At 40.4% G+C, this 22,992-nt stretch overlaps 1 protein-coding gene across 1 annotated transcript in view; it reads right to left on the reverse strand.

Moving 5' to 3' along the window:
- Nucleotides 1-22,992, reverse strand: part of LOC136858557 (luciferin sulfotransferase) — a 62,571-nt gene that overhangs the window by 25,523 nt on the left and 14,056 nt on the right. Inside the window, exons 4-5 of the mRNA XM_067138180.2 lie at nucleotides 13,418-13,568; nucleotides 6,013-6,133 (exon numbers count right to left, since the gene is read on the reverse strand). Coding sequence (XP_066994281.2) covers nucleotides 6,013-6,133; nucleotides 13,418-13,568 — 272 coding nt within the window. The remainder of the gene's footprint in view (nucleotides 1-6,012; nucleotides 6,134-13,417; nucleotides 13,569-22,992) is intronic.

The raw sequence follows: 22,992 nt of genomic DNA on the forward strand, positions 1-22,992 counted from the left end.
AACTTAATATAATGAACATGACACTTTGAAATGTTCACAGGGACCTACTGAAAGGTATTTTGTTACAATAATAATAATAATAATAATAATAATAATAATAATAATAATAATAATAATAATAATAATAATAATAATTTTTCATACCACTTTCCTCACACCGATGGGGTCGCAGGAACGAAGTGTATTACATAATAATTATGTAAGTCCAATTACTGGACTTGACCCGGTTTTACGACAGAATGCTCTTCCTTACGCCAATCCACTGTGGAGTTTATTGCCTTTCTTTCTTATATGGCGGGGCTCAGGCTATGAAGCCTGCTATTATGCCAAACCATATTATACAACAGCTTTATACAATTTACAGAATAATGTATATAAAATAATTTTTACATATATTTCTAAAAATCACTAAAATTAATTTACTTAACCTCTATAATTTTGTATCCTTATTGATAATTAAGAGCTAATTATTAAATTTTTACGTTGGTGAAATCTACTTTTTACATGTTTGAGCACCACATTAAACATTTCCTTTAAATAGCCTCGGATTGCCTATGCCTCTAATTTCAGCTGGGATTGAGTTCCAGGAACGTATGGTAGCAGGTATGAATGTGGTGTTGTACGAGTTACTGTGGTGAATGGGAATGGTCAAGAGGGAACGTGTGGATGACCTTGAGGGAGCTCTAGCGGAAGGGGAGAGGTATTTAAAGTCCGTTCTAAGATAGTCTGGTTTGCTTGTTTGCAGAATACTGTGGAGCAGGGAAACAGCGTGGTATAGCTGAGACGGGCAAAGCGTACCCAGCGGCATTCAAAGAGTTCGGCAAACGTTTGATCTCCCTGGCCACTCACTTGCCTAGCAGGGGGTGATTTATGACGGCAGTGGGCTTTAAAACGGAAGTTCGCATTTCCCTTCAGAAATCCTCACAACTCTGTTGCCAATGCACCTCTTGTTAAATAGACGTCGGTCTCTTTTTTCAGCTCAGACAATTCACACTTGCTTTGTTCGCTGTTTGAAAGTTTTGGATTATTTCTTTGCTTCGTTAATTAATATTTGTGAAGTGTGTTGCTTTTCATTTCACTTCATGCAGTGATGTGGAGACCATGGGAATCACACCTGGAAATTATACAACCGGGGAGAATGACCAGTACCTCGCCCAGGCGGCCTCACCTGCTATGCTGAACAGGGGACTTGGTGGGGGATTGGAAGATTGGAAGGGATAGGCAGGGAAGAGGGAAGGAAGCGGCCGTGGCCCTAAGTTAGGTACCATCCCGGCATTTGCCTGGATGAGAAGGGGAAAAACACGGAAAACCACTTCCAGGATGGTTGAGGTGGGAATCTAACCCACCTCTACTCAGTTGACCTCCCGAGGTTGAGTGGACCCCGTTCCAGCCCTCGTACCACTTTTCAAATTTCGTGGCAGAGCTGGGAATCGAATGCGGGCCTCCGGGGGTGGCAGCTAATCACACTAACCACTACACTACAGAGGCGGGCAATTAATATTATTAGTATTATCATCCCAGTCCCTAGTTCGTGATTTTACTTTTCCTTTGCTGGGCGAGTTGGCCGTGTGGTTAGGGGCGCGCCGCTGTGAGCTTGCATCGGGGAGATAATGGGTTCAAGCCCCACTGTCGGCAGCTCTGAAGATGGTTCTCCGTGTTTTCCCATTTTCACACCAGGAAAATGCTGGGGAAGTACCTTAATTAAGGGCACGGGCACTTCCTTCCCACTCCTAGGCCTTTCCTAGCCCATCGTCGCCATAACACCTATCTGTGATGGTGCGACATAAAACAAATTGTAAATAATTGTTGTACTTTTCCTTTCTTTACTGAAAGCGAGACACTGATATTAGCAGCATGAAATTACGTATAATTTTTTAATAGGCCTACTTTGGTATCAATTTAAGTTTAGTCTTTGTCGAGTTTATTTGCAATTCCTTCTTCCTGTTTTTCTTTCTTTTTTCTTTCTTTCTTTCTTTCAACATCTGCGACCACCGCACGTGTTAACCACGAAACAAATTATTCTGCGATATCGGTGTGTGCTGTGGTTCATGATAATTTTTTTATATATATATTTTGACTTTAGAATAAATTAAATGTTAATATGTTTAAATAATCGACGCAATATGACAACCTTGCTTTTGACAGAGCTCACTTGCCTTTTAAACGACACGCGCCTCTTGTGTCCAGAGGAAAGAAACCGACTGACAACCCTCATTATCACTAGGGCGGGCAGAATGACAACCCTCATTATTACCACGGTAGGCCAAGTTTTGAGATCAGAGGATACCGCGTGGGTTTGCTTTGAGCGTCAGGACTATATTTACGTCGTTCAGTCAATCTTAGCCATGACAGCCGAGAGAGGAAAGGGCTAATATGAGTTTTGATTGGGATATTTAATACGAATCGAGCACAAGCATTGTAGGCTCGCTGTAGCCGACATGAAAGTGTTTTGCTCATACTATTATAAACTACATCTCCGTTGTCAAATATTGGAAATATTAGACTTTGTACTAATAATTTTCTTGTGTTTCTTGGAAGGAAGTTCCTCATCCTTTTTGCAGAATGTAATGACAAATTTTTGTGACATGTTCCGACCAACTTAAATATTTATCGAATACTACTCCAAGGTTCTTTACATGATCGCTAAATGTTACTGGTATTCCACTGATTATAACACTGAGTATAGACGTGCTTTGTATTTTAGCATGAGATTTATACGTGCCAATTATGATGGCCTGTGATTTTGATGGGTTCACTTTCAGGCCATGTCTGCTAGTCCAGTCATCAACATTTCCTAGGTCTTCGTTTAACTTAGTGATTGAATTGTTTAGGTCATTAGGCTTTGTATTAATATATAACTGAATATCATCTGCATACATGTGATATTTACAATTGGTCAGCGTCTCAGATAAGTCGTTCATGTACAATGAGAACAAAAGTGGTGACAATACTCCTCCCTGAGCCACGCCCATCTTAGTGGTTTGCCACGAAGATGTATCGTTTCCCACTGATACGCGCTGCTGACGATCACTAAGATAGGAGTGTACCCAGGTTAAAGTGCTGTAAGAAAATTTCAGCGCCTTAAGTTCAGCGAGTAATATGTGTCTATCTACACAATCGAAGGCTTTGCTTAAGTCCAAGAGAACGAGTATAGTCATTTGTCCTTTATCTATCGCTAGTTGCATGTCATTTGTCACTTTAATGCAGTGACAGTACTGTGGTTTTGTCTGAATCCTGATTGATATTTGTCAAGTAAGTTGTACTGTATAAGATATCCAGTCATTTGTTTATGCACTATTTTCTCCAACAATTTTCCTAATATAGGAAGGATACTTACAGGACGATAATCTTCGGGACTCTTGGGGTTGTTGTTTTTAGGGAAAGGTCGGATGATTGCATGTTTCCAATTCGATGGAAATACTCCAGTCATGAGTGAATTATTAATGATATGCGTGACCGTTGGAAGTATGATGTCTATGATTCTTTTTAAAAGAGACAGGTTGATTCCATCATGGCCAGTGGACCCTGACTTTATTTCACTGAAGACTTCCCTAACGTCACTGGGGGTCACATGAGAAAAGTAGAACTGCTCGCCAGAATGTCTTGTTTTTGAGGATATTCTGTTAATTACTGCTGCTTTGGTCTGTTCGTCAATCTGAGAGGATCGTGAGCTAAAGTATGAGTTTAGGTCAGCTAGTGGTACATTACAGTTCTTGTCATCTGTCTTATTTTTGCATAATCCCATTTCACGAAGAGATTTCCAAACCTGACTAGAATTTTGAGTGTTCAAAATATCATAAGAGTGACGTATTTTTAGCATTTCTAATTAACTGTGTTGTTCTGTTTCGGAGTTTTTTATACTTTCCGAAATTGTCAGATGTAGGATGTTTCACGTAATAATTATAGGCTGCGTCTCTTATTTTCATCTGGTCGCGTATTTTTTGGGACAGCCATGGGTTTGAAGGTCTCTTTATCCTAACAGTGCGAAGTGGTGCATGTCTGTCATACAGAGTCAGAAGTAGTCCGTTAAAATGATTTACTTTTCCGTCAATGTAATTTATGAACTGAATATTGTGCCATGGTGTGTTAAGAGCATCTTCAAACAATGTGTCTTCATTAAAGTGTTTAAAATCTCTATGTGTAATTAATTTCGGCTTGAATTTAGGGCACTTCAAGGAATGTGCAGCGTAAACCATGTCATGTCGGGAGAGACCGGGAACGGGCATTTGTCCATGAGTTAGGATTCGGTTGGTATTATTAGTAATTATTAGATCGAAGAGCGTACGTGAGTTGGCAACATGGTGTGTAGGGTTTAGGGGTAGTATTGTCAAATCAATGGATGAAAACATCTCAGTCAATCGTTTTGTTTCGGTAGATTTGTTTGTCAAAGTCTGTATTAAAGTCTCCCATTAAAATCAAATGCTCATACCTGGGTGTTAGATCATGTAGGGCTTCCTCTAGACTTGTGATCTTACCAGTCTTCGGTAGACGATACACCACACCAAGCAAAGCACTTCGTACCGCGAACTATGACCTCAACGAACAAGAATTCGTGGCTATTGGAGAACTCACTGGGGGATTTTAATATCACCTTATACTTCACATCATCCCGTATATACATACCGACTCCTCCACCGAGCTTACCGCTCCTGTCATTCCTAACTAATGAATAACCATTCATACTAACAAGAGATGAAGGAATAGACTGACGCAACCAGGACTCGGAGAATAGTATGGCATGTAGGTTGCAGGTTGAGAATATTTCAGAGAATGCCGGGAAATGTGGGAGAATGCTCTGAGTGTTCACATGAGCTATTTGTAAGGAGGTAGGGTAAGGCGAAAGAATGTCTTGAAGGTGATTAGCGGTACTTAGGGTGGGGGCTGGGACTGTGGGTTGGAGAGGCTGAAACTAAAGGCATTTGTTTTCTGGTTACTTGTTGCTGCCAACTTAAAATTTAACTGTAGATATAAAAGGAAAAACTACACTAGATAAAATTAAGAAACGAAAAATTGAAATTAATGATAAAAAATGTAGGCTATAGCTACAGTTGAAATTCTGATTAAAGTTCTATACAGCGATTTAGTTTACAGAATGTCGGCTCATGGTTAGCGAATACGAACGAGATCTTCGCGGTTTGACACAGGTATTTTACGAGTTCCCTACTTAACATAAATTTTGCCATCCTTCGACCACACGTTCCGCACACTGAACTTACTTAAAGCGTCCTGTATAAGCCGCAGTCTTTCTGGGGTTAGGTCCTCTCTAATAGTTTTATTTGTACCCTTGAGTTTCTACTTTGTGTTCCTGTGGTGCATGATAGTGTGATGTGTTGAATGTAGATGAAGAGACGTGCATTAATACAAACATAAACAAGCAGTACCCGAGCCAGAGGAATAAACCATATGCAGTTAAAATTCCCGACCCGGTGGGGAATCGAACCCAGAGCTCTCTGATTCGCTGACCATTCAGCCAAGTAGCCGGACAATAATAATAATAATAATAATAATAATAATAATAATAATAATAATAATAATCATCATCATTTGGCCTTAAGTACTGTGTGTGATTTCTTGTTATTTAGGCAGCCTGAGTGTCAGTTTCGGCGTTTCATTCTATTCCACCAGAGAGCAGAGAAACACTGACTCTAGTGGATGATCTATGACCGAATGTTAGTAATTATGACCGATAAACACCCAATGTATCATCGGAGTTGTTTTACATCCCGACATCGTCTGAAAGGGAATTCTTTCTGTCCTTAAAAAATCCGACTACCTTTGCCAGTTTTGAACCCGCAATTTTGGGATCCGGAGTCGACGCTCTACCGTTGGTTCGCAGAGGAAACTATTTTAAATTATGATGCCAATGATATCAAACTCAGAAAAGTTAAATGAAATAGGTTATTTTAATCAGAATGAGCCATTTTCTTAATAGAAAATCATGCCTGTAAAATTCTTAGTTAGTGGATATGAGACGAACCAATTATATTGAATACCAAATTATTTATTACTAACCCGAATTTTGTAAGAAGGCTTCATAGAATAGCTCGTCTGAACCGCTGTAATTACACAGAAGACGATTGTGATGGTAATATGATACAGCTGCATCCTTCGGCTCTCGGGCGACGTAAATTATCTGAAACAGTGGTCAGGAATAAAGTTACTCAATGCCCTTCAACTTGCCAAGGTCTAGTCAATTACACATTTTTAAGAAATTAAATGAGAATATGCAAAACATTGAAATAATTTGATTGCTATAAGCAAAGGCAAATGCAGACCACAGACAAACAAGTAGCTGACAAAGGCTTCCAGTACACGCAACCTTGGCACAAACAGCCGGAGAGAGTGGTTAGCTCCAGGACACCAATCGTATCCAAAACAATTATACTTGGTTGCCTTTCAAAAGCATGTTGCAAATTCAACACCTATCATTACAGTTTGGCAGGTTGTGTGGGAGCTGAAGATGAACACGAGAATTCTATACAGTTTCTCATCGTGTAGTCTATACTATTAATAAAAAGGAGATAGGGTCTACTCCATGTGAGATTTGTGCTGGACAAAGCGGAGGCGTGACAGGTTTTTCTTCGGGTACTCCTGTTTTTTCTGTCATCTTTCATTCCAGCGACATTCTCCAATATCATTTCATATGTCAGTCATTAATCATTGCCCCAGAGGAGTGTGACAGGCTTAGGTAGCCGGCACAATTCTTATTCTCGCCGCTAGATGGGGCTTCTTTCATTCCATTCCTGACGCGGTCGAATAACTGGAAACAGACTGTTGATCTTAATTTTTTAGATAGGGTCTACCTGCTTGTTTGTTCGTTTGTTTGTCTGCTTGCTTGTTTTCTAGTCCATTCATTTGTTCGTTTGATCGGGACAGGATCAAAAACTACCGGACCGATAGAGTGGAAATTTGGTAAGGATATATAGCTTGAAATCTCGAGTCATGCAAGGGATACTTTTGTTTTTGATATACGGGGATCTTCATAAATCATTGTTACGTTTCTGAAATTTATTGTGGAATAAGTACTTAACATATCAGTGTGCATTATATACGAAAGGAGGAACAATCTCCCCAAGTTTGTTTGACATACCTTGCAAGTGTTCTATGTGTGTGCCTTTGGATACACGGCAGACATCCAGGCGATAGTCCAACACCGCAACATCCGCACTAGCATGTTACGGTCGATCGTTGCTATCGCTGTAATGCGATCTCGGAGGTCAATCAAGTCAGCAGGAAGTAGTGAAATATACACCCTGTCCTTCACATAATCCCAGAGAAGGAAATCACACGGGGTTATGTCTGGAGAACGGGGCGGCCTCCCCAATTGTCAGCAGTTCGTCCAATCCAACGTTGCGGTAATTTCTCGTTCAGGTACGTGCGCACGAGTCGATGGAAGTGGGGCGAGTCCCCGTTCAGTTTGAAAACGAAGTCACCACTCTTTGTACACGGTTGCGGCATAAGTTAAGCCATTGTTCTAACATGTCCATATAAATGATGCCAGTTACTGTGGATTCGGTGAAGAAATAGGGCCCGTAAAGCTTGTCCTTTGACAGGGTGCAGAACACGTTGATCTTTGGGGAGTATCGTGGGCGTGGGCGTTCTGTTCCCCAAATGCACACGTTGTGACAGTTCACGTTCCCCGACACGTAAAACATTGCTTCGTCGCTGAAGACGAGTCTGTCGCCAAAATCATCATTAGCTGCCAGCATTTCGGTGGCAAATTGTGTGCAAACCTCCTTGTCACCATCTGTGAGCGCCCGTAGGAGTTTGCTGTCTGTAAGGTTTCATCCTCACTTGCTTGTGAATAATCCGCCACACAGTCGGTTGTGACATTTCCAGCTGCACACTACAACGAATTGTCAATTTCTGAGGGCTGCGCTGAAAGAACTGTCGAACACGTGAGACAATGGCCTCTCACCGTCCCGGCCTTCCGGCTCATTTGGGTCTTTTGGGTGCACACAGACAACCAGTGCGCTTGAACGTATGATGCCACTTTACGATCGTCCTGCGATCTGGCGCATCCTTGTGAGAACGAGTGCAAAATGGCCGCTGAACAGTCACATTAGCCTCTGTTTTCGGAAATTCTATCACACAGAACGCCTTCTCGTTCCTGCGAACGCCATTTTGAACTCTTCTACACTTCTGCCCCCTAGCGGCCAATGGTGTCACTACGACATGCGCGCACTTTATTTGACACAAACTTCGAGAGTATCTGTTTCCATCGCACATGGTTCGCACTCGCACGTCTCATATATCAACATCAAGATGTTGTCCAATTGTGGCAATGATTTATGAATACGCCTGTATTTCACCGTTTCGAACTAGTGGGGAACTCTGCAGGGATATATCCCAAATTTGGAAAAATTTGCCCTGCATTAACTAAAATAACAGGTAAACGTTTGGCGCTATCGACACATGAATCTCATCGTGTGGCCTTGAAATTACATTTTCTACAGAAAACATCATATGCATATTCTTCGTAACTCTAACAGTTTTCGAAAGATATCAGAGGATGACATGAAATGTTTCATTGGTATCCTTATACTGTCTGCGAACAATCCCCTTCCGAGAAGAAGGAGCAACTGGGATTCGAGTGCTGACATGAGAAATGAACTGGATTACTCTGCCATGAGAAGATACCGTTTCGAAACTATAATGAGGTTTTTGCACGCGTATTTAGGATGTGCGTTCTTCCAGGATGGTAATATAGAAAGTGAGATTGAATCAAGGTGCAGTAAAGCTAACGCAGTGAGTTCTCAGTTGCGGTCAACAGTATTCTGTAAAAAGGAGGTCAGCCCCCGGACCAAATTATTTTTACATCGGTCTGTTTCCAGACCAACTTTGCTTTACGGGAGCGAAAGCTAGGTGGACTCATGATATCTTATTCATAAGTTAGAAGTAACAGACATGAAAGCGAGAATGATTGCTGTTACAAACAGGTGGGAACAAGGGCAGGAGCGTACTCGAAATGAAGAGATAAAGCCTAAATTAGGAATGAACTTAATGGATGAAGATGTATGCATAAACCGGCTTCGGTGGTGGGGTCATGTGAGGCGAATGGAGGAGGATAGGTTACCTAGGAGAATAATGGACACAGTTATGGATGGTAAGAGAAGTAGAGGGACACGAAGACGACTACGGTTAGACTCAGTTTCTAACGATTTAAAGATACGAGGTACAGAAGGAAATGAGGCCACAGCACTAGTTGCAAATAGAGTATTGTGGTGGCATTTAGTAAATTTATAGAGGCTTGCAGACTGAACGCTGAAAGGGATAACGGTCTATAATGGTGTATGTATGTATGTATGTATGTATGTATGTATGTATGTATGAATGTATGTATGTATGTATGTTACTGTACATATAATACCAATCTTGGACTCTTCTTAGATTTTATCACTCATTTTAGTTCACTTAGACTACTATTTTACTAGGTATGCTTTTGTAACTGGATTAGGTTAAGTTTGTTATTGTACATAGGACACCTTCTTAAATTTCACTAATCATTTTATAATTATTCAAATTAGTTGTTGGTTAGTGTGCTTTTAACGGTAAAATAGATCCCTTTAAGTACCAGTGTAAGCACTTAGTGAAGAAGCAAACGCAGTTTATTACTACAGACTGGTACTACAGGGTCTTTTTTTAGCTCGTTCCGTGTGTCAGGGGAACACTCATGCAAGGCAATAGCGCGGTGGGTGACTCATTTGCCGAGGGATATATTGCTTCATGACCGGCTAAGATGATCTAATGCAGTACGGTATCGATAACCATTGCTTCACAGCAATAGTTTAGTTGAACATCTGTGGTATTGCTAGCGTGTTCAATGTGTTCACTTCAAAATAGCGTAGTTTCTGTAGGGATACTAATCGTGTTTGTAACGAGTGATGTATACAGTTGAACAGCGTTTATTCATTGTGTTGTGTTATGCGAAGCATTCTTCTTATACAGAATGCCGCTTTCGATTCATTTGCAATTTTCCTGGCATCCTCCCTCCCCATAGTAAAGAAGTTCCTCACCACCGGATCCATTCTTAACAGTAGACGAACCATTTCAACAGAGGGAAAGCTTGACGAAATAAGAGCTCTCTTAGAAAGATCTCCAATAAAATCCCTGTCGCGTCTCGCCATACAAAGTAATGTGTCATTATCTTATGCCCACAAAGCAACAAAACTGTTCAAAGCTAAACCGTACAAATCCACCCCTGCCCAATATTTAAAAGGACCTGACATTTCCGCTAGGGTTCGGTATTATAACTGGCTGCTTCAGTCAGTTCACGATGGGTATGTTGACACAGAACGTTTATTTTATAGTGATAAAGCATGGATACACTTATGTGGCTATGTAATAGTGTGCAGAAAATCCCCACCAGCTGCATGTCCGTCCACTTCATGATGTAAAGATAGGAGTCTGGTGCGCAATAAGTGCTCGCAGAATTATAGGGCCTATATTTTTCCGTGAAACTACAAATGTTGATCAATATATAGAGCTCATTCTCAGACCATTCTTTCACGAGCTAACGGAAGAAGAAAGGAGCAAGATAATGCGACGGCACACACTGCTAATCGGTCTATGGAGGTAATACGGGAAGTTTTCGAAGATCGTGTGGTTAATTATGCCCCTAGATCTCCTGATTTAAATACCTGTGATTATTACCTGTGGGGGATGCTGAAGGGAAAAGTGTATGTGAACAACACTCACACAAGAGAACTACAAGAGAACATTACACAAGTTGTTTCGAACATCACATGGGCTGAGATTCGCCGAGTGTCTGCAAACCTATTTACGAGGTGTCAGGCATGTTTGACAGCTGAGGGACAACATTTTGAACACCAAATGTAATTCCAAGTGGATTTTAGAGTAATAGTTCCACTAGAAATTGATTTCTATAAGTATGAAAGTGGGGAGGAATAGCGCGCATTATACCAGCTAGCGACGGAGTGTCATTGCGGCAGCCGTGCCGTCCTCTGAGTGGTGCCGCGGAGCGAGCCAATACTAAGACCCTGTATTATACTGTACATCATCCATGTATCATACTGTACTTGGTACATTTGTTCATTAAATTCATCATGAACTTATGTTTTATCGTTATCAGTCCGAGATGGAAGTGCACCGTGTTTCAACACACCGCTTCACCATACCATACCAGTTACTGCGGAACACTGTTTTTCTTGCACCGTGTGTCGACACACTGATTCGAAGCAATTCGCTGTGCCGTATCGAAACTGTCAGCTGTGTCACTTCGTCCATCTCTACAGCACAATGGGCATTTAATTTAATGATCATACTTTTACTCGTAATATTATTCGCGAACTCTTAAATTATTTGAGCCTCCGTGGCTCAGACGGCAGCGCGTCGGCCTCTGACCGCTGGATACCGTGGTTCAAATTCCGGTCACTCCATGTGAGATTTGTGCTGGACAAAGCGGAGGCGGGACAGGTTTTTCTCCGGGAACTCCGGTTTTCCCTGTCATCTTTCATTCCAACAACACTCTCCATTCTCATTTCATAGCATCTATCACTCATTAATATAAATCACTTTGGGAGTGGCGACCCCATCGTAAAAACAGCCTATATCTGATTTATTCATTACATCCCTGACCCGGTCAAAGACTGGAAAGCAGGTTGTAGGTTTTCATTTCTTAAATTATGTCTCCCATTTATCATATCACAGACCATACTACACCGAGTTATTGCCCACATTCCAAGTGCACCACGTTCTACTGAATGAAATTTATTATCCACATAATATTTTAATATTTGTTTTTTATTTGTAATAAGTAAGTCTACGAAACCCTCAAAATTCTAAAATTCTAAAATAATAGTGACAGTCTTCCGCCATTTGTTTTTCTTTTTCGTAGTTTGAAAGGCGACACTCCGGAGATAAAAGGATATTTTAACTAATGCACGGATTTTCACGAAACTTAGTGGGAATGTCATCGATATAAGAGTAGATATATCACGAACATTTCTTTCATATACAATTAATAGTTTCTTCAAAATAAATTTTTGTTTTTGAAATATTTAATTCCATTTTTTCATGAAATTTAATTAACATGTTTATGTAAATTAGTAATTAAGTAGATAATGCTTCTGTACATAATTTATATAAGGAGAAATGTCGTACAAAATTTTGTGTAATTTTTACATTTTTACTTAAACATACCTACTACTTGAAAAAGTTCTGCAATCAAAAATTCCATACGTATGTTTCTTGATATAGCCGTAATACATATACCATACAAATTTTGTTACATTTGGTGGAATATTAAGAGAGAAAAATGGGATTTAAATGTAAAATTACAATTGGCAAACAAAGCATTATTACAGTGATAAATTGGTTGAATTTAGCGAAAAACATCGTGACAAGAAAAAAGAAATTCAACCCTTTCTAGTTTAGTCATAAAAAAATCCCCAAAATGACCAAGATATCTATTTTTATCTCCGGAGTAACGCCTTAACGTCGGTATAACACATCCAAGGTTTTCGGCGACGGAAGGATGGGAAAGTAGCTGGGAAGGTAGCTGCCGCGGTCTGCAACCCCATAATTTGTCTGCTGTGTAAATGGGAAACCATGGAAGCCACCTTCAGTGCTGCCGACGACGGTGAGATTCGAAACCACCATCTCACGAAAGCAAGCTCACGGACCTCTTTTTGTCGTTTGGTTTTACAATACAAGAGGCCCACACTAAAGGGTCAAGTTCGCGATGCTTCTGTAGCCGTTTTATTCGTTCTGCAGACATACTTTACATTTTATTCAGTCCTTTATTGAGTTTAGTTCCCTCCCACATACAGACTTTCACCCACTTATTAGTTATATATTTGGACCTTTTTGGTAAATTATGCCAAAAAGTATGCCAAAACTGGCCATCTATCAGTCACAAAATCTTCAATACATTTTACTTACATTCAAATAATTTTTCTGATTTCTCTGATATATTTCGTTCAGACAAAAGAAATTATCTATCACTCGTATCTATGTAACATCTAGACGAAAGTTACATCGTGCAGTCGAATAGAAATTAGTACAAATGGCTCTGAGTGAATGGTTTTCCTTCCCTTCCTTATCATTAGCCTAGAATTATTTACACATATTCAGGTTAAAAGGAATTTAAATATTAACTGTTTTCACTTTGTGTAAAGTGTTACATAGATTATCCTCCATTGATTGACGTTCCCTTCATCCAATGATCCGTCTCGGTCTAGACAGTTGAAAAATCGTATCATTAGCTTGCACTTGAGAGATAACATGGAACTCTTGAGCAGTAATTTATAAAACTCTTTCATTGTATTTGACACAATTAGCACGAGGAGAATTTGCCGTCGAAAATGAAATTTGAACACGCTTCTTTACCTTCCATTTCATATCTTCAGCCAGAAGTGAATAAATGCGATATTTGCAAGTTGTAAGACCTTCTTACCTTAGGCTTCTTAGTCCACAGTTGGTCAGGCAGCAGCTGTAATGGCAAGTGGCTCTTCAGACATCTAGGGGAAGGTAGAGTTGTTGCGTACTCAAAGATGTCTTTTGTGCTGGACTGCTCGCGGTCTTCCGCTGCTAGCATGTAACCAAACCTGTGGTCAAACAACAATGGTCAGTAAAAATATCATCCACAGAAATTAACATTTAACGTACTGGTATTAATGATTGTATATTGTCATCATCATCATCATCCTTTCACGCATTCGTCCTATATAATCGTCGCCATAAGACCTATCTGTGTCGGTGCGACGTAAAGCCCCTAGCAAAAAAAAATTCGTCCTATAAAAGAACTGTTACGGTCTATACCAAAGATCTGCATTTTGACGCTATCTCTTCCTGGGACGTCCCAGAGATCTCTTCCCACCGGGGCAGTAGTTTATGGCTGATTTAGGGATCCTGCTTATGTCCATCCTGTTTAGGTGTTCTAGCCAATTTCTCTAGTATTCATGGATGTATTCCAATACAGGTCTGCTTTTAACATCACTCAGCATTTCTGCATCTCTTTTGTGTTCCCACTTAGTGGACTCCTGCTGTTCGCCGCATGTATTTCATTTCAGCTCTAGTTATTCTACTCTCATCACATTTCCTCAGGGTCCACACACTTCACTTCCATAGCAAAGTACAGATCTTGCCAATGTTTTATAGATTCTTATATGGGTGAGTTTTTGAACTAATGATGGTCTAAAAACTTTATTGATGACTCCCAAACATCTGTTAAATTTGAAGATTTTCTTGGATGTATCAAGTTCTTCAAAGAAATACAGTTTGTAGCCGAGGTATTTTAAAATCATTTACTCTTTTCAAAATGTAAATCTAAATAACAGATCAAAAAAGCAGTTCAAGCTAAGCATTGGTCTAACACAAGGATATGTTCTTGCCAATCCTTTTTTAATCAGTAAATGGATTGCATGCCGGATACTTACAGCACGCATTTCCTGTATGCAAACGACTGAACCATCGCAACTCATCATCATCTATTGAAGTAACTGAATAAACCTCGACAACTGATCTGACCATACTAGACGATTACTCCAGAAAATGGAAACTTTGGCCTAACATAGCCGAAACGGAAGTATGTTGCTTTTACTTGAGTAATAAACTTGCAAACAAGGAAATTTCAGGCGAGTTTAAAACAACGCAGCTCTACCACAGGAAGCATCCTAAATATCTGGGTGATGGACAGGTCCTTAACATACTGTCCGCACCTTTCCGACACTGCAGCTACATTAGTTCAGGAAACATCCTACGTAAACTGATGTTCAATCGTACTACGGATGGCTGCACTTGGATTAGTATACTCCATTGCTGAATAATGTGCGTCAGCGTGACTTAACAGCTGCCATGTAAAGAAGATCAATGTCCAGCAAAACCACACTATGAGACTCAAATCAGAAGTAAATCCACCCCCAATCTAGTGGCTACCTACACTGTGTGGTATCTCTCTTCTACATCTTGGAAGGTAAACAAGCTCTGGTTTTAGAGTTTAGAAGCATATTGTTCAGCCTCCAATTGTCAGCATATGTTGATATTTTCGACCAAAATATCTTAAAACCTCGACTAACTTCAAGAAAATATCCAACATCTTCAGAATTCCTTCATTCAGCAAACGTCTTCGAACTATAACAAAAGTGGGAAAAGGACTGGCCCATCGAGGCACCTCTACGATGGTTTACCGTCAAACAGCAAAATGCTACACCTCCAGGATTAGAACTGCCCCAACCATTATAGGCCAGCCTAAATTGAGTGCAAATGAACCATAAGCACTGTGCTATCTCGACAATTCTGTACGGTAGGAAACAGCCGATTGCCTATTATTGTAGAAACAATAACAGACTATTCACTATATTGCCTTTGAAGGTCCTCTAAAATTTTACTGAGGTGACAGGCAGGATTTTATCTCCGTTAACTCCTCCATCAGTTGAGTGGTTGAAGACCTTTGGCTGTGATCTATACAGACTGCTGATCTTGCGAACGTCATGAAGCGGGTCCTTCAAGGTAACAGGTAGGGACCTTCCTCGGAGGCAGCCCTACCCAGGGAGTGGCGCCCCTGCCAATGTGAGTCCCAGAGCACACTGACCCGGTGTGTATTATCTGGTAAGGGTCCCAGCTCAGGGTTACGAGTGAAGAAACCGAGCTCGATAGCTGCAGTCGCTTAAGTGCGGCCAGTATCCAGTAATCGGGAGATAGTGGGTTCGAATCCCACTGTCGGCAGCCCTGAAGGTGGTTTTCCGCGGTTTTCCATTTTCACACCAGGCAAATGCTGGGGATGTACCTTAATTAAGGCCACGGACGCTTCCTTCCAACCCCTAGACTCTTCCTATCCCATCGTCGTCATAAGACCTATCTGTGTCAGTGCGACGTAGAGCAACTTGCAAAAAAAAGTGAAGAACTCAACGACATCTATGGCGGAGAAGATGGACTTCGGTACGGTATAGATGGCGGAATTGGCAGCCCAATACTCGGAATTAATAGAGTATGACACCGAGTAACCACCGGTATAATTGGTTCACCTCTTCCAAGTGCCAACGGCCTCTTCGAGGGCGGATGAGCGGAAAGAGGGCAGGGCACCCTGATGTCCTTGGAGTAAGAAATTACTTCTTAAGGCGGATGAACCTAACTGTAGGTCAACGGCATAAGCTGTGGAAGGCAACGGGAAATAACACATTAAAAAATCCTTGTAATATCCCAAGAATAGAAAGCATGATGATGTCCTTGAACGTAAAATATTACGGAATATACTCCTAGTCGGATCTCCGGAGGGGGATACAGGAGAAGGCAAAGAGCAAATCCTACAAAGTAGGTACATGGAACGTGAGATCTTTGGAAAAATGTGGTAAGATGGAAAATGTGAAGAACGAAATGAAGCGGCTAGGAATGGATGCTTTGGGAATGAGTGAGGTAAAATGGCCAGATTGCAGAGATCTATGGAGTGGAGATTTCAGAGTTTTGTACTCTGGCTTTTCAGACGGAAAAGGTGGTGTTGGATTTTACTGACAAAGCAGTTAGGACTGCCAGTGTCAGGTATTTGGGTATATAATGAAAGAATATTGCTCATAAAAAAGAGAGAACCTAGAGGTACGGCTCTAATCGAGGTGTACATGCCCACCTCTACATACACAGATGACGTAGTGGAGGAAGTGTGCGAACAACTGGGAGAAGTGTTACTAAAGGTCCAGGATGAAGAAAATCTCATCATCCTCGGAGATATGAACGAAGTTGTTGGAGAGGGCAGAGAAGATAATACGGTGAGCGATTATGGTCTTGGTTCCAAAAACAAAAGGGAAGGAAAGCTCATCGAATATTGTCGAAGTCACTCCCTTGTTAATATAAATACTCTCTTCGAAAAGCTAAAAAAGGAAAAGATATGCATGCAAAATGGCTGGAAATGATAGTAGTAGACTCAAATAGACTATATAATAGTAAGAGAATGGTATCGAAATCAAGTAAAATCAAGTAAAAGCTGTCATGGGGCTCATATTGACTCCGATCGTAACCCCGTGGTAATGACAGGCTAACTGAAACTTAAGAAAAGAAGAATAAAAGACGCCCCCCAAAATGGAATTTTAGTAAGTTAAAGAAAGACAGCGAGGCTATCAAAATGTTCAAAGAAGAAACTAATAATAAAATGAACACTGAAGTACGGGCTGGAAGTAGTGCTCAAGATAAATGGGAAAAAATCAAGAAACAAATAATTGATGCAGCAGAAGATTGTTTTGGAAAATAAGAGAGGAAAATCTATAAGCCATGGGTTACACCCCACATTTTGGAGCTAATGAACGCGCGCCAGGTGGCCAAAAGGATAGGAAATCATGAAGAATTCAAAGAAAATAAGAAAAAATCAATCGAGAAATTAAAAAAGCAAAGGAAGAGTGGATCGAAGCACAATGTAAACAGATAGATGAAAATATATTTTTTTTGCTAGGGGTTTTTTTACGTCGCACCGACACAGATAGGTCTTATGGCGACGATGGGATAGGAAAGGCCTAGGAGTTGGAAGGAAGCGGCCGTGGCCTTAAGTAAGGTACAGCCCCAGCATTTGCCTGGTGTGAAAATGGGAAACCACGGAAAACCATTTTCAGGGCTGCCGATAGTGGGATTCGAACCTACTATCTCCCGGATGCAAGCTCACAGCCGCGTGCCTCTACGCGCACGGCCAACTCGCCCGGTGATGAAAATATAACCAAAAGTAACACCGGAGAAGCTTTTTCAGAAGTCCGGAGGCAGTTCCAAAGAAATATAAAGCCCTTGAGTACAATAAAAGGAAGCAACGGAGATGTGACAATAGAACAGGATAAGATAGCGTTAATATGGAAATAATATGTAGAAGGCATGTATGAAGGATAACTAGATGACGATGTAATAGAAAATGAAAGAGAGATAGAACAAGATGATCTGGGATCATGTATACTTAGAGAGGAATTCGATAAAGCTTCGAATGAGCTAAAACAAAGTAAAGCTCCTGGAGTAGATTCAATTCCAGATGAAATACTACACGCTCTAGGGGATAAGGCAAAATATTCCTTATATCAACTAGTAAATGATATTTATGCTAGCGGAGATATACCGGAAGATTTTGAGAAAACTATATTGATACCTATCCCAAAAAGTAATCATGCAAAGAGATGTCAAGGTTATAGATCGTTAAGCCTGGTAGCACATGCCTCCAAAATTATTACAAGAATTGTTTACCATTGCATGGAGAAAAGAATAGAAGAAAATCTGTCAGAGGATCAATTCGGGTTTAAAAGAAACAGAGAACAAGAGAAGCAAATCTGAGCCTTAGAACAATTATAGAACAAGCCCTAAGAATCAATAAGAAAATCCTAATTGCTTTCATTGATATAGAGAAAGCGTTTGATAATGTTAACTTGAATATTATGTTTAAAGCCCTTAAAAGTCTGAAAGTGGACTACAGAGATCGGAAAAGCATCTATCAGCTGTACAAGAACCAGACAATGCTTATAGGAAAGGAGCAAATCAACGCGAAAATAAGAAAAGGAGTAAGGCAAGGATGTCGTCTGTCACCTCTATTATTCCATATGTATTTAGGAAAAGCAATGAAAGAGTTTTCAGCCACCTCCACCCATGGAATAAAATTAAATGGCCAACTATACCAAACAATACGTTTCGCGGACGATATTGCGCTCATAGCTGAAATTGAGATAGAGATAGAGAACTCACTAAAGAAACTGAATGATCTATTAATACTAAAATGTAACGTGAATGTTAACAAAACAAAAACCAAGGTAACAAAATGTACTCTGGATGGTAAACAGGATGTTAAAGTTTGGTTGGAAGGAGAAAAATTTACTCAAGTAAATTAGTTCAGTTATTTGGGAAGCATCTTTACATCTGATGGGAAGTGTGAAAAGGACGTCCGTTCTTGAATAGTCCAGACTAAAGAAGCTTTCAATAAAGAAAAAGAAGCCAAGGCAATATCCCCACCAGTAAGAAAACATTTCATCAAGAGCTTCATACGGAACATTGCGACCTATGGCTCTGAAACCTGCACTCTATTAAAGGCTGATAAGAAAATAATAAATGCATTTGAAATGTGGTGCTGGCGTCGAATGTTACGAATTCCCTGGACTCACAGGCTAATAAATGAAAAAGTTCTCAAGAGAACTGAAGAAACCAACAGTCTAGAGAAAATGATCGCGAAAAGAAGATGTAGTTGGATAGGTCATTTACTCCGGCATTCATCATGCTGCACCACACTGCTTGAAGGGAAACTGGAAGGAAAGACTAGAAGAGGACGACCACGATCAGGGTTTCTCGATGGTATTAAAGGGCGACATCCATAATGCAACCTTTCCACCCCACGCCATTTGCCCCATAGAACCAAATGTGTGCATGATAATCCCTAAAATATCGGGATACCGCCATATAGCACCATACACCTCGGCGATTGATGGAAAGGGACCTTTTTAGTCTAGAGTCAAATGCCACCTCATCAGGAAAGAACGAAAAAGAAAATTTTTCAGAATGATGGGTGAGCAAAAGCTCTTCCGACCGTGCAAGGGTCTACTGCACCCTTCCGTTCCATAGAATCAAACCACCGACCTCCCAGGGCCATTTTGTCAACGGGTGAAGGTATCATTATCGATTTTTCTGGCTTGACATTTTCTTCTCTCTCTCTCTCTCTATCTGTGTATTCTTTTAGTTAAGACGGAGTGGTGTTTAGCAGGCTACAAAGGTTGTGTAAGCAGGTGCAACCTAACGCAACTTTTTGTAACAAGTACGAGGGAGCCTTACAAAGGTTTTTCACTGCCAAATAATAAATAAATAAATATGTACATGACCGATAAGGTCACAATATCAACTGATCAACTGACAGAAGTCGTTGAACGAGGACAATCATGTTACCCACCAACCATCAGGTTGAGGAGAATGAGAGAAGCATATCATTTCCTAAGTCATACGCTAGATAAATAAATAAATCCATTATATAAATAAATACATTGGTCTGGTACATTGGTGAAGGGCATTCATGTAAAACAGTCCCGAAGTCCATTCCTGGCTGGGTTAGTGAGTTTAGCCGCATCTGGCTAACCATGTGGCTCGGGGACTGGGTGTTTATGTTTGCACCTATATACATTTGCTTACTGTGCATTTACGCACAAAATATTACATACCAACCACTACAGTAACACAATAAAATGGATGCATCCTTTTACGTTTGGCTGAGGCGAAGTCCACATGTATGACATAACGTGTGGGAAAAGTGGAAAAGAGATCATGATGAAGAAGAAGAAATTATCTACTGGATGAATCAGCCGCTCCTATTTGAATTTATGAAATACGCAGTTTATAACCTAACGTGAAAACATCTCCCCCCTGACGTCTGACAATACGTTCTTACGTAGGTACAAGGCATGAAATTTCAATTTAGCGATCAGTACACGAATATCGATGTTCGGGTTATTCTACCTGTTTGTAAACAAAGCTCAATTCCACTGGATTTATCTTAAGGCCGAGATATATTTTTCGATTTGAGCAAAGTCCACCGCAAGAGGTTTTTAACAAACTGACAATAATGAAATTATGTAGGCTACCGTGACATTTGCTCGACCTTTAGAACTGGCTATCTCGGCCTGTAACGAACCCATGAACCTGGGATCATGACTCGGACACGCTACCTCTGATACACCGAAGCACCTGATGTACTAATTTGAAGACCACGCATATAATGATCACATGATCATCTGGAAATTGATTTACTCACCTTCAAATGTAGAAAGTATGACCTGTATTATGTGTGAAACTTGGATGTATTAAGAAGTGCATGTGCAAATACTATTGGAAAAATCTAGACTGACCCCTCATACCTATGTGTTATTAGGCATATATCATGATATACAAATAAGTTCGCTTCCTGGCGAAAATGAGTGTGCTGGGCTAAGTGGCTCAGATGGTTGAGACGCTGGCCTTCTGTTCCAAACTTGGCAGGTTCGATACTGGCTCATTCCATCATCATTATTATCTAAGAATTCTGTCTCATGAGACAGAATTCCAGGTCCTGTCGTGGAAGAAACCTCTTCCACTTTTGCCTGTCCTGCACCAAATCTTTCATGTCCGAATATATATAATAATAATAATATTTGATCCGGTGGCATTTTAAGGTGTTAAATTACGCCAGCCTCGAGTTGGAAGATTTACTGGCATGTAAAAGGCCTCCTGCGGGACTAAATTTAGGCATCTCGGCGTCTCCGAAAACCGTAAAAGTAGTTAGTGGGACGTAAAGTCAATAACATTATTATTTTTAAACTGAGTGTCGAGGTCGTATATACATTGTCTATTTGGACCATTCGAAAGTTTCAGTACCAACAGTGGTGACGATAAAATATTAGGTGCCAGTGCCCCGCCGTGGTCTTAGGAGAACAACAGAAAGTGAATGTACGGGAGGTGGAAAGAGCAACCTTGTACGAAAGACCGTCAACAGTTAGAAGTAATATATCTGTATATAAAAGTGGATGTTGGTATATTTGAGGTCAACAGACTCGCAAACTATTGAACCGATTTCGCTGAAAATTTCACAGTACAACTCAGTGACCGCGGAAACTATGAATTGGACGCTAATATCGGCCGTGTTCGATTATTCTTGTATGTCATTCCCTCCCCTAGATTTGCTAGTTACCGAGCTCGATAGTTTCAGTCGCTTAAGTGCGGCCAGTATCCAGTATTCGGGAGATAGTGGGTTCCAACCCCACTGTCGGCAGCCCTGAAGATGGTTTTCCGTGGTTTCCCATTTTCAAACCAGGCAAATGCTGGTGCTGTATCTTAATTAAGGCCACGGTCGCTTCCTTCCCAGTCCTAGCCCTTTCCTGTCCCATCGTCGCCATAAGACCTAACTGCGTCGGTGCGACGTAAAGCCAATAGCAAAAAAAAAAGATTTTCTAGAAGGAATTTTACTTCTCTGGTATATTTTCGACATAGTAATTCGTATTTGTACGAAGCTTGGTTCTACAATTTTGGAAATTTTCTCTTTCGCACAGTTTGTTGTAGGATTTGTATTACTTGTTTGATGTATTTTTTAATAGTTTTCTTAATTGTGACGTTAATAATTGATTGTTTATGAACTTTTTAAATTTTTGAATTTGTAAATATGTTACAATTTTACGTTTTAGCTTGACAATATTTTGTTTTGGCTTGAAGTATTTCCTTGTGGCAACCCAGATTGCCTGGGCGGTAGATGATCCTTTCAAACAATGATAACAATAAGTTTTAACGTAATGTATTTACTCGTCGCATTATAGATTTGATGTACATTATTCCAGCTGTCACTAATCAGCCGAGTGACACCGAAACCTGTGTAAACAACATTGACCTCGGTGAATTTGGACATTTTCTTTATAACCAATTCTAAATCACCATGCCGATGGGTGCTGAACTTGGACTTAAACGACATCCAGAATGTCACTACTAATCTCAGTGACCCCGGAAACGATGGATTCGACAGTAATATCGGCTATTTTCGATTATTTACATGTGACCCTCTCCCCAAGGGATGTCTTACCGCTACAGAGTCTTTTTGAGATAGTAACTCATATCCATACCGAGTTTGGTTGAGAGCTGTGTTGGGGTATGACATTCAACTTAAAGACATCCAGAGTGTCAGTATTCATCTAAGCGACCGCGAAAACTACGGATTCGACAGCAATATTTGTCGTTTTTCGATTATTTTTATTATCATACCCTCCGCCAGAGGTGCTAGGGGTGTCTTACATTATGTAATTTTTCCAAGTGATATAGTAAGTCATGTTTTCACCAATTTTAGTTGAGAGCTATTTAATACATACATCCATAATCTCCGTCATTTTGGACATGTTTTTTTTTACCCTTTCACAACCTCGATTCCTGAAGTATGATTTAAACGGCATCCAAAGAGTCCCGGTGTTAGGGGAGTTCTGCCCCCACAGTCATTGTTTGTTTGTTTGTTTGTTTGTTTGTTTGTTTGTTTGTTTGTTTGTTTGTTTAAAAGCTATGCTGAAACATGCATACATCCATCCATAATAT

This window comes from Anabrus simplex, chromosome 1 (assembly GCF_040414725.1).
Source record: "Anabrus simplex isolate iqAnaSimp1 chromosome 1, ASM4041472v1, whole genome shotgun sequence".
Taxonomy (NCBI): Eukaryota; Metazoa; Arthropoda; class Insecta; order Orthoptera; family Tettigoniidae; genus Anabrus; species Anabrus simplex.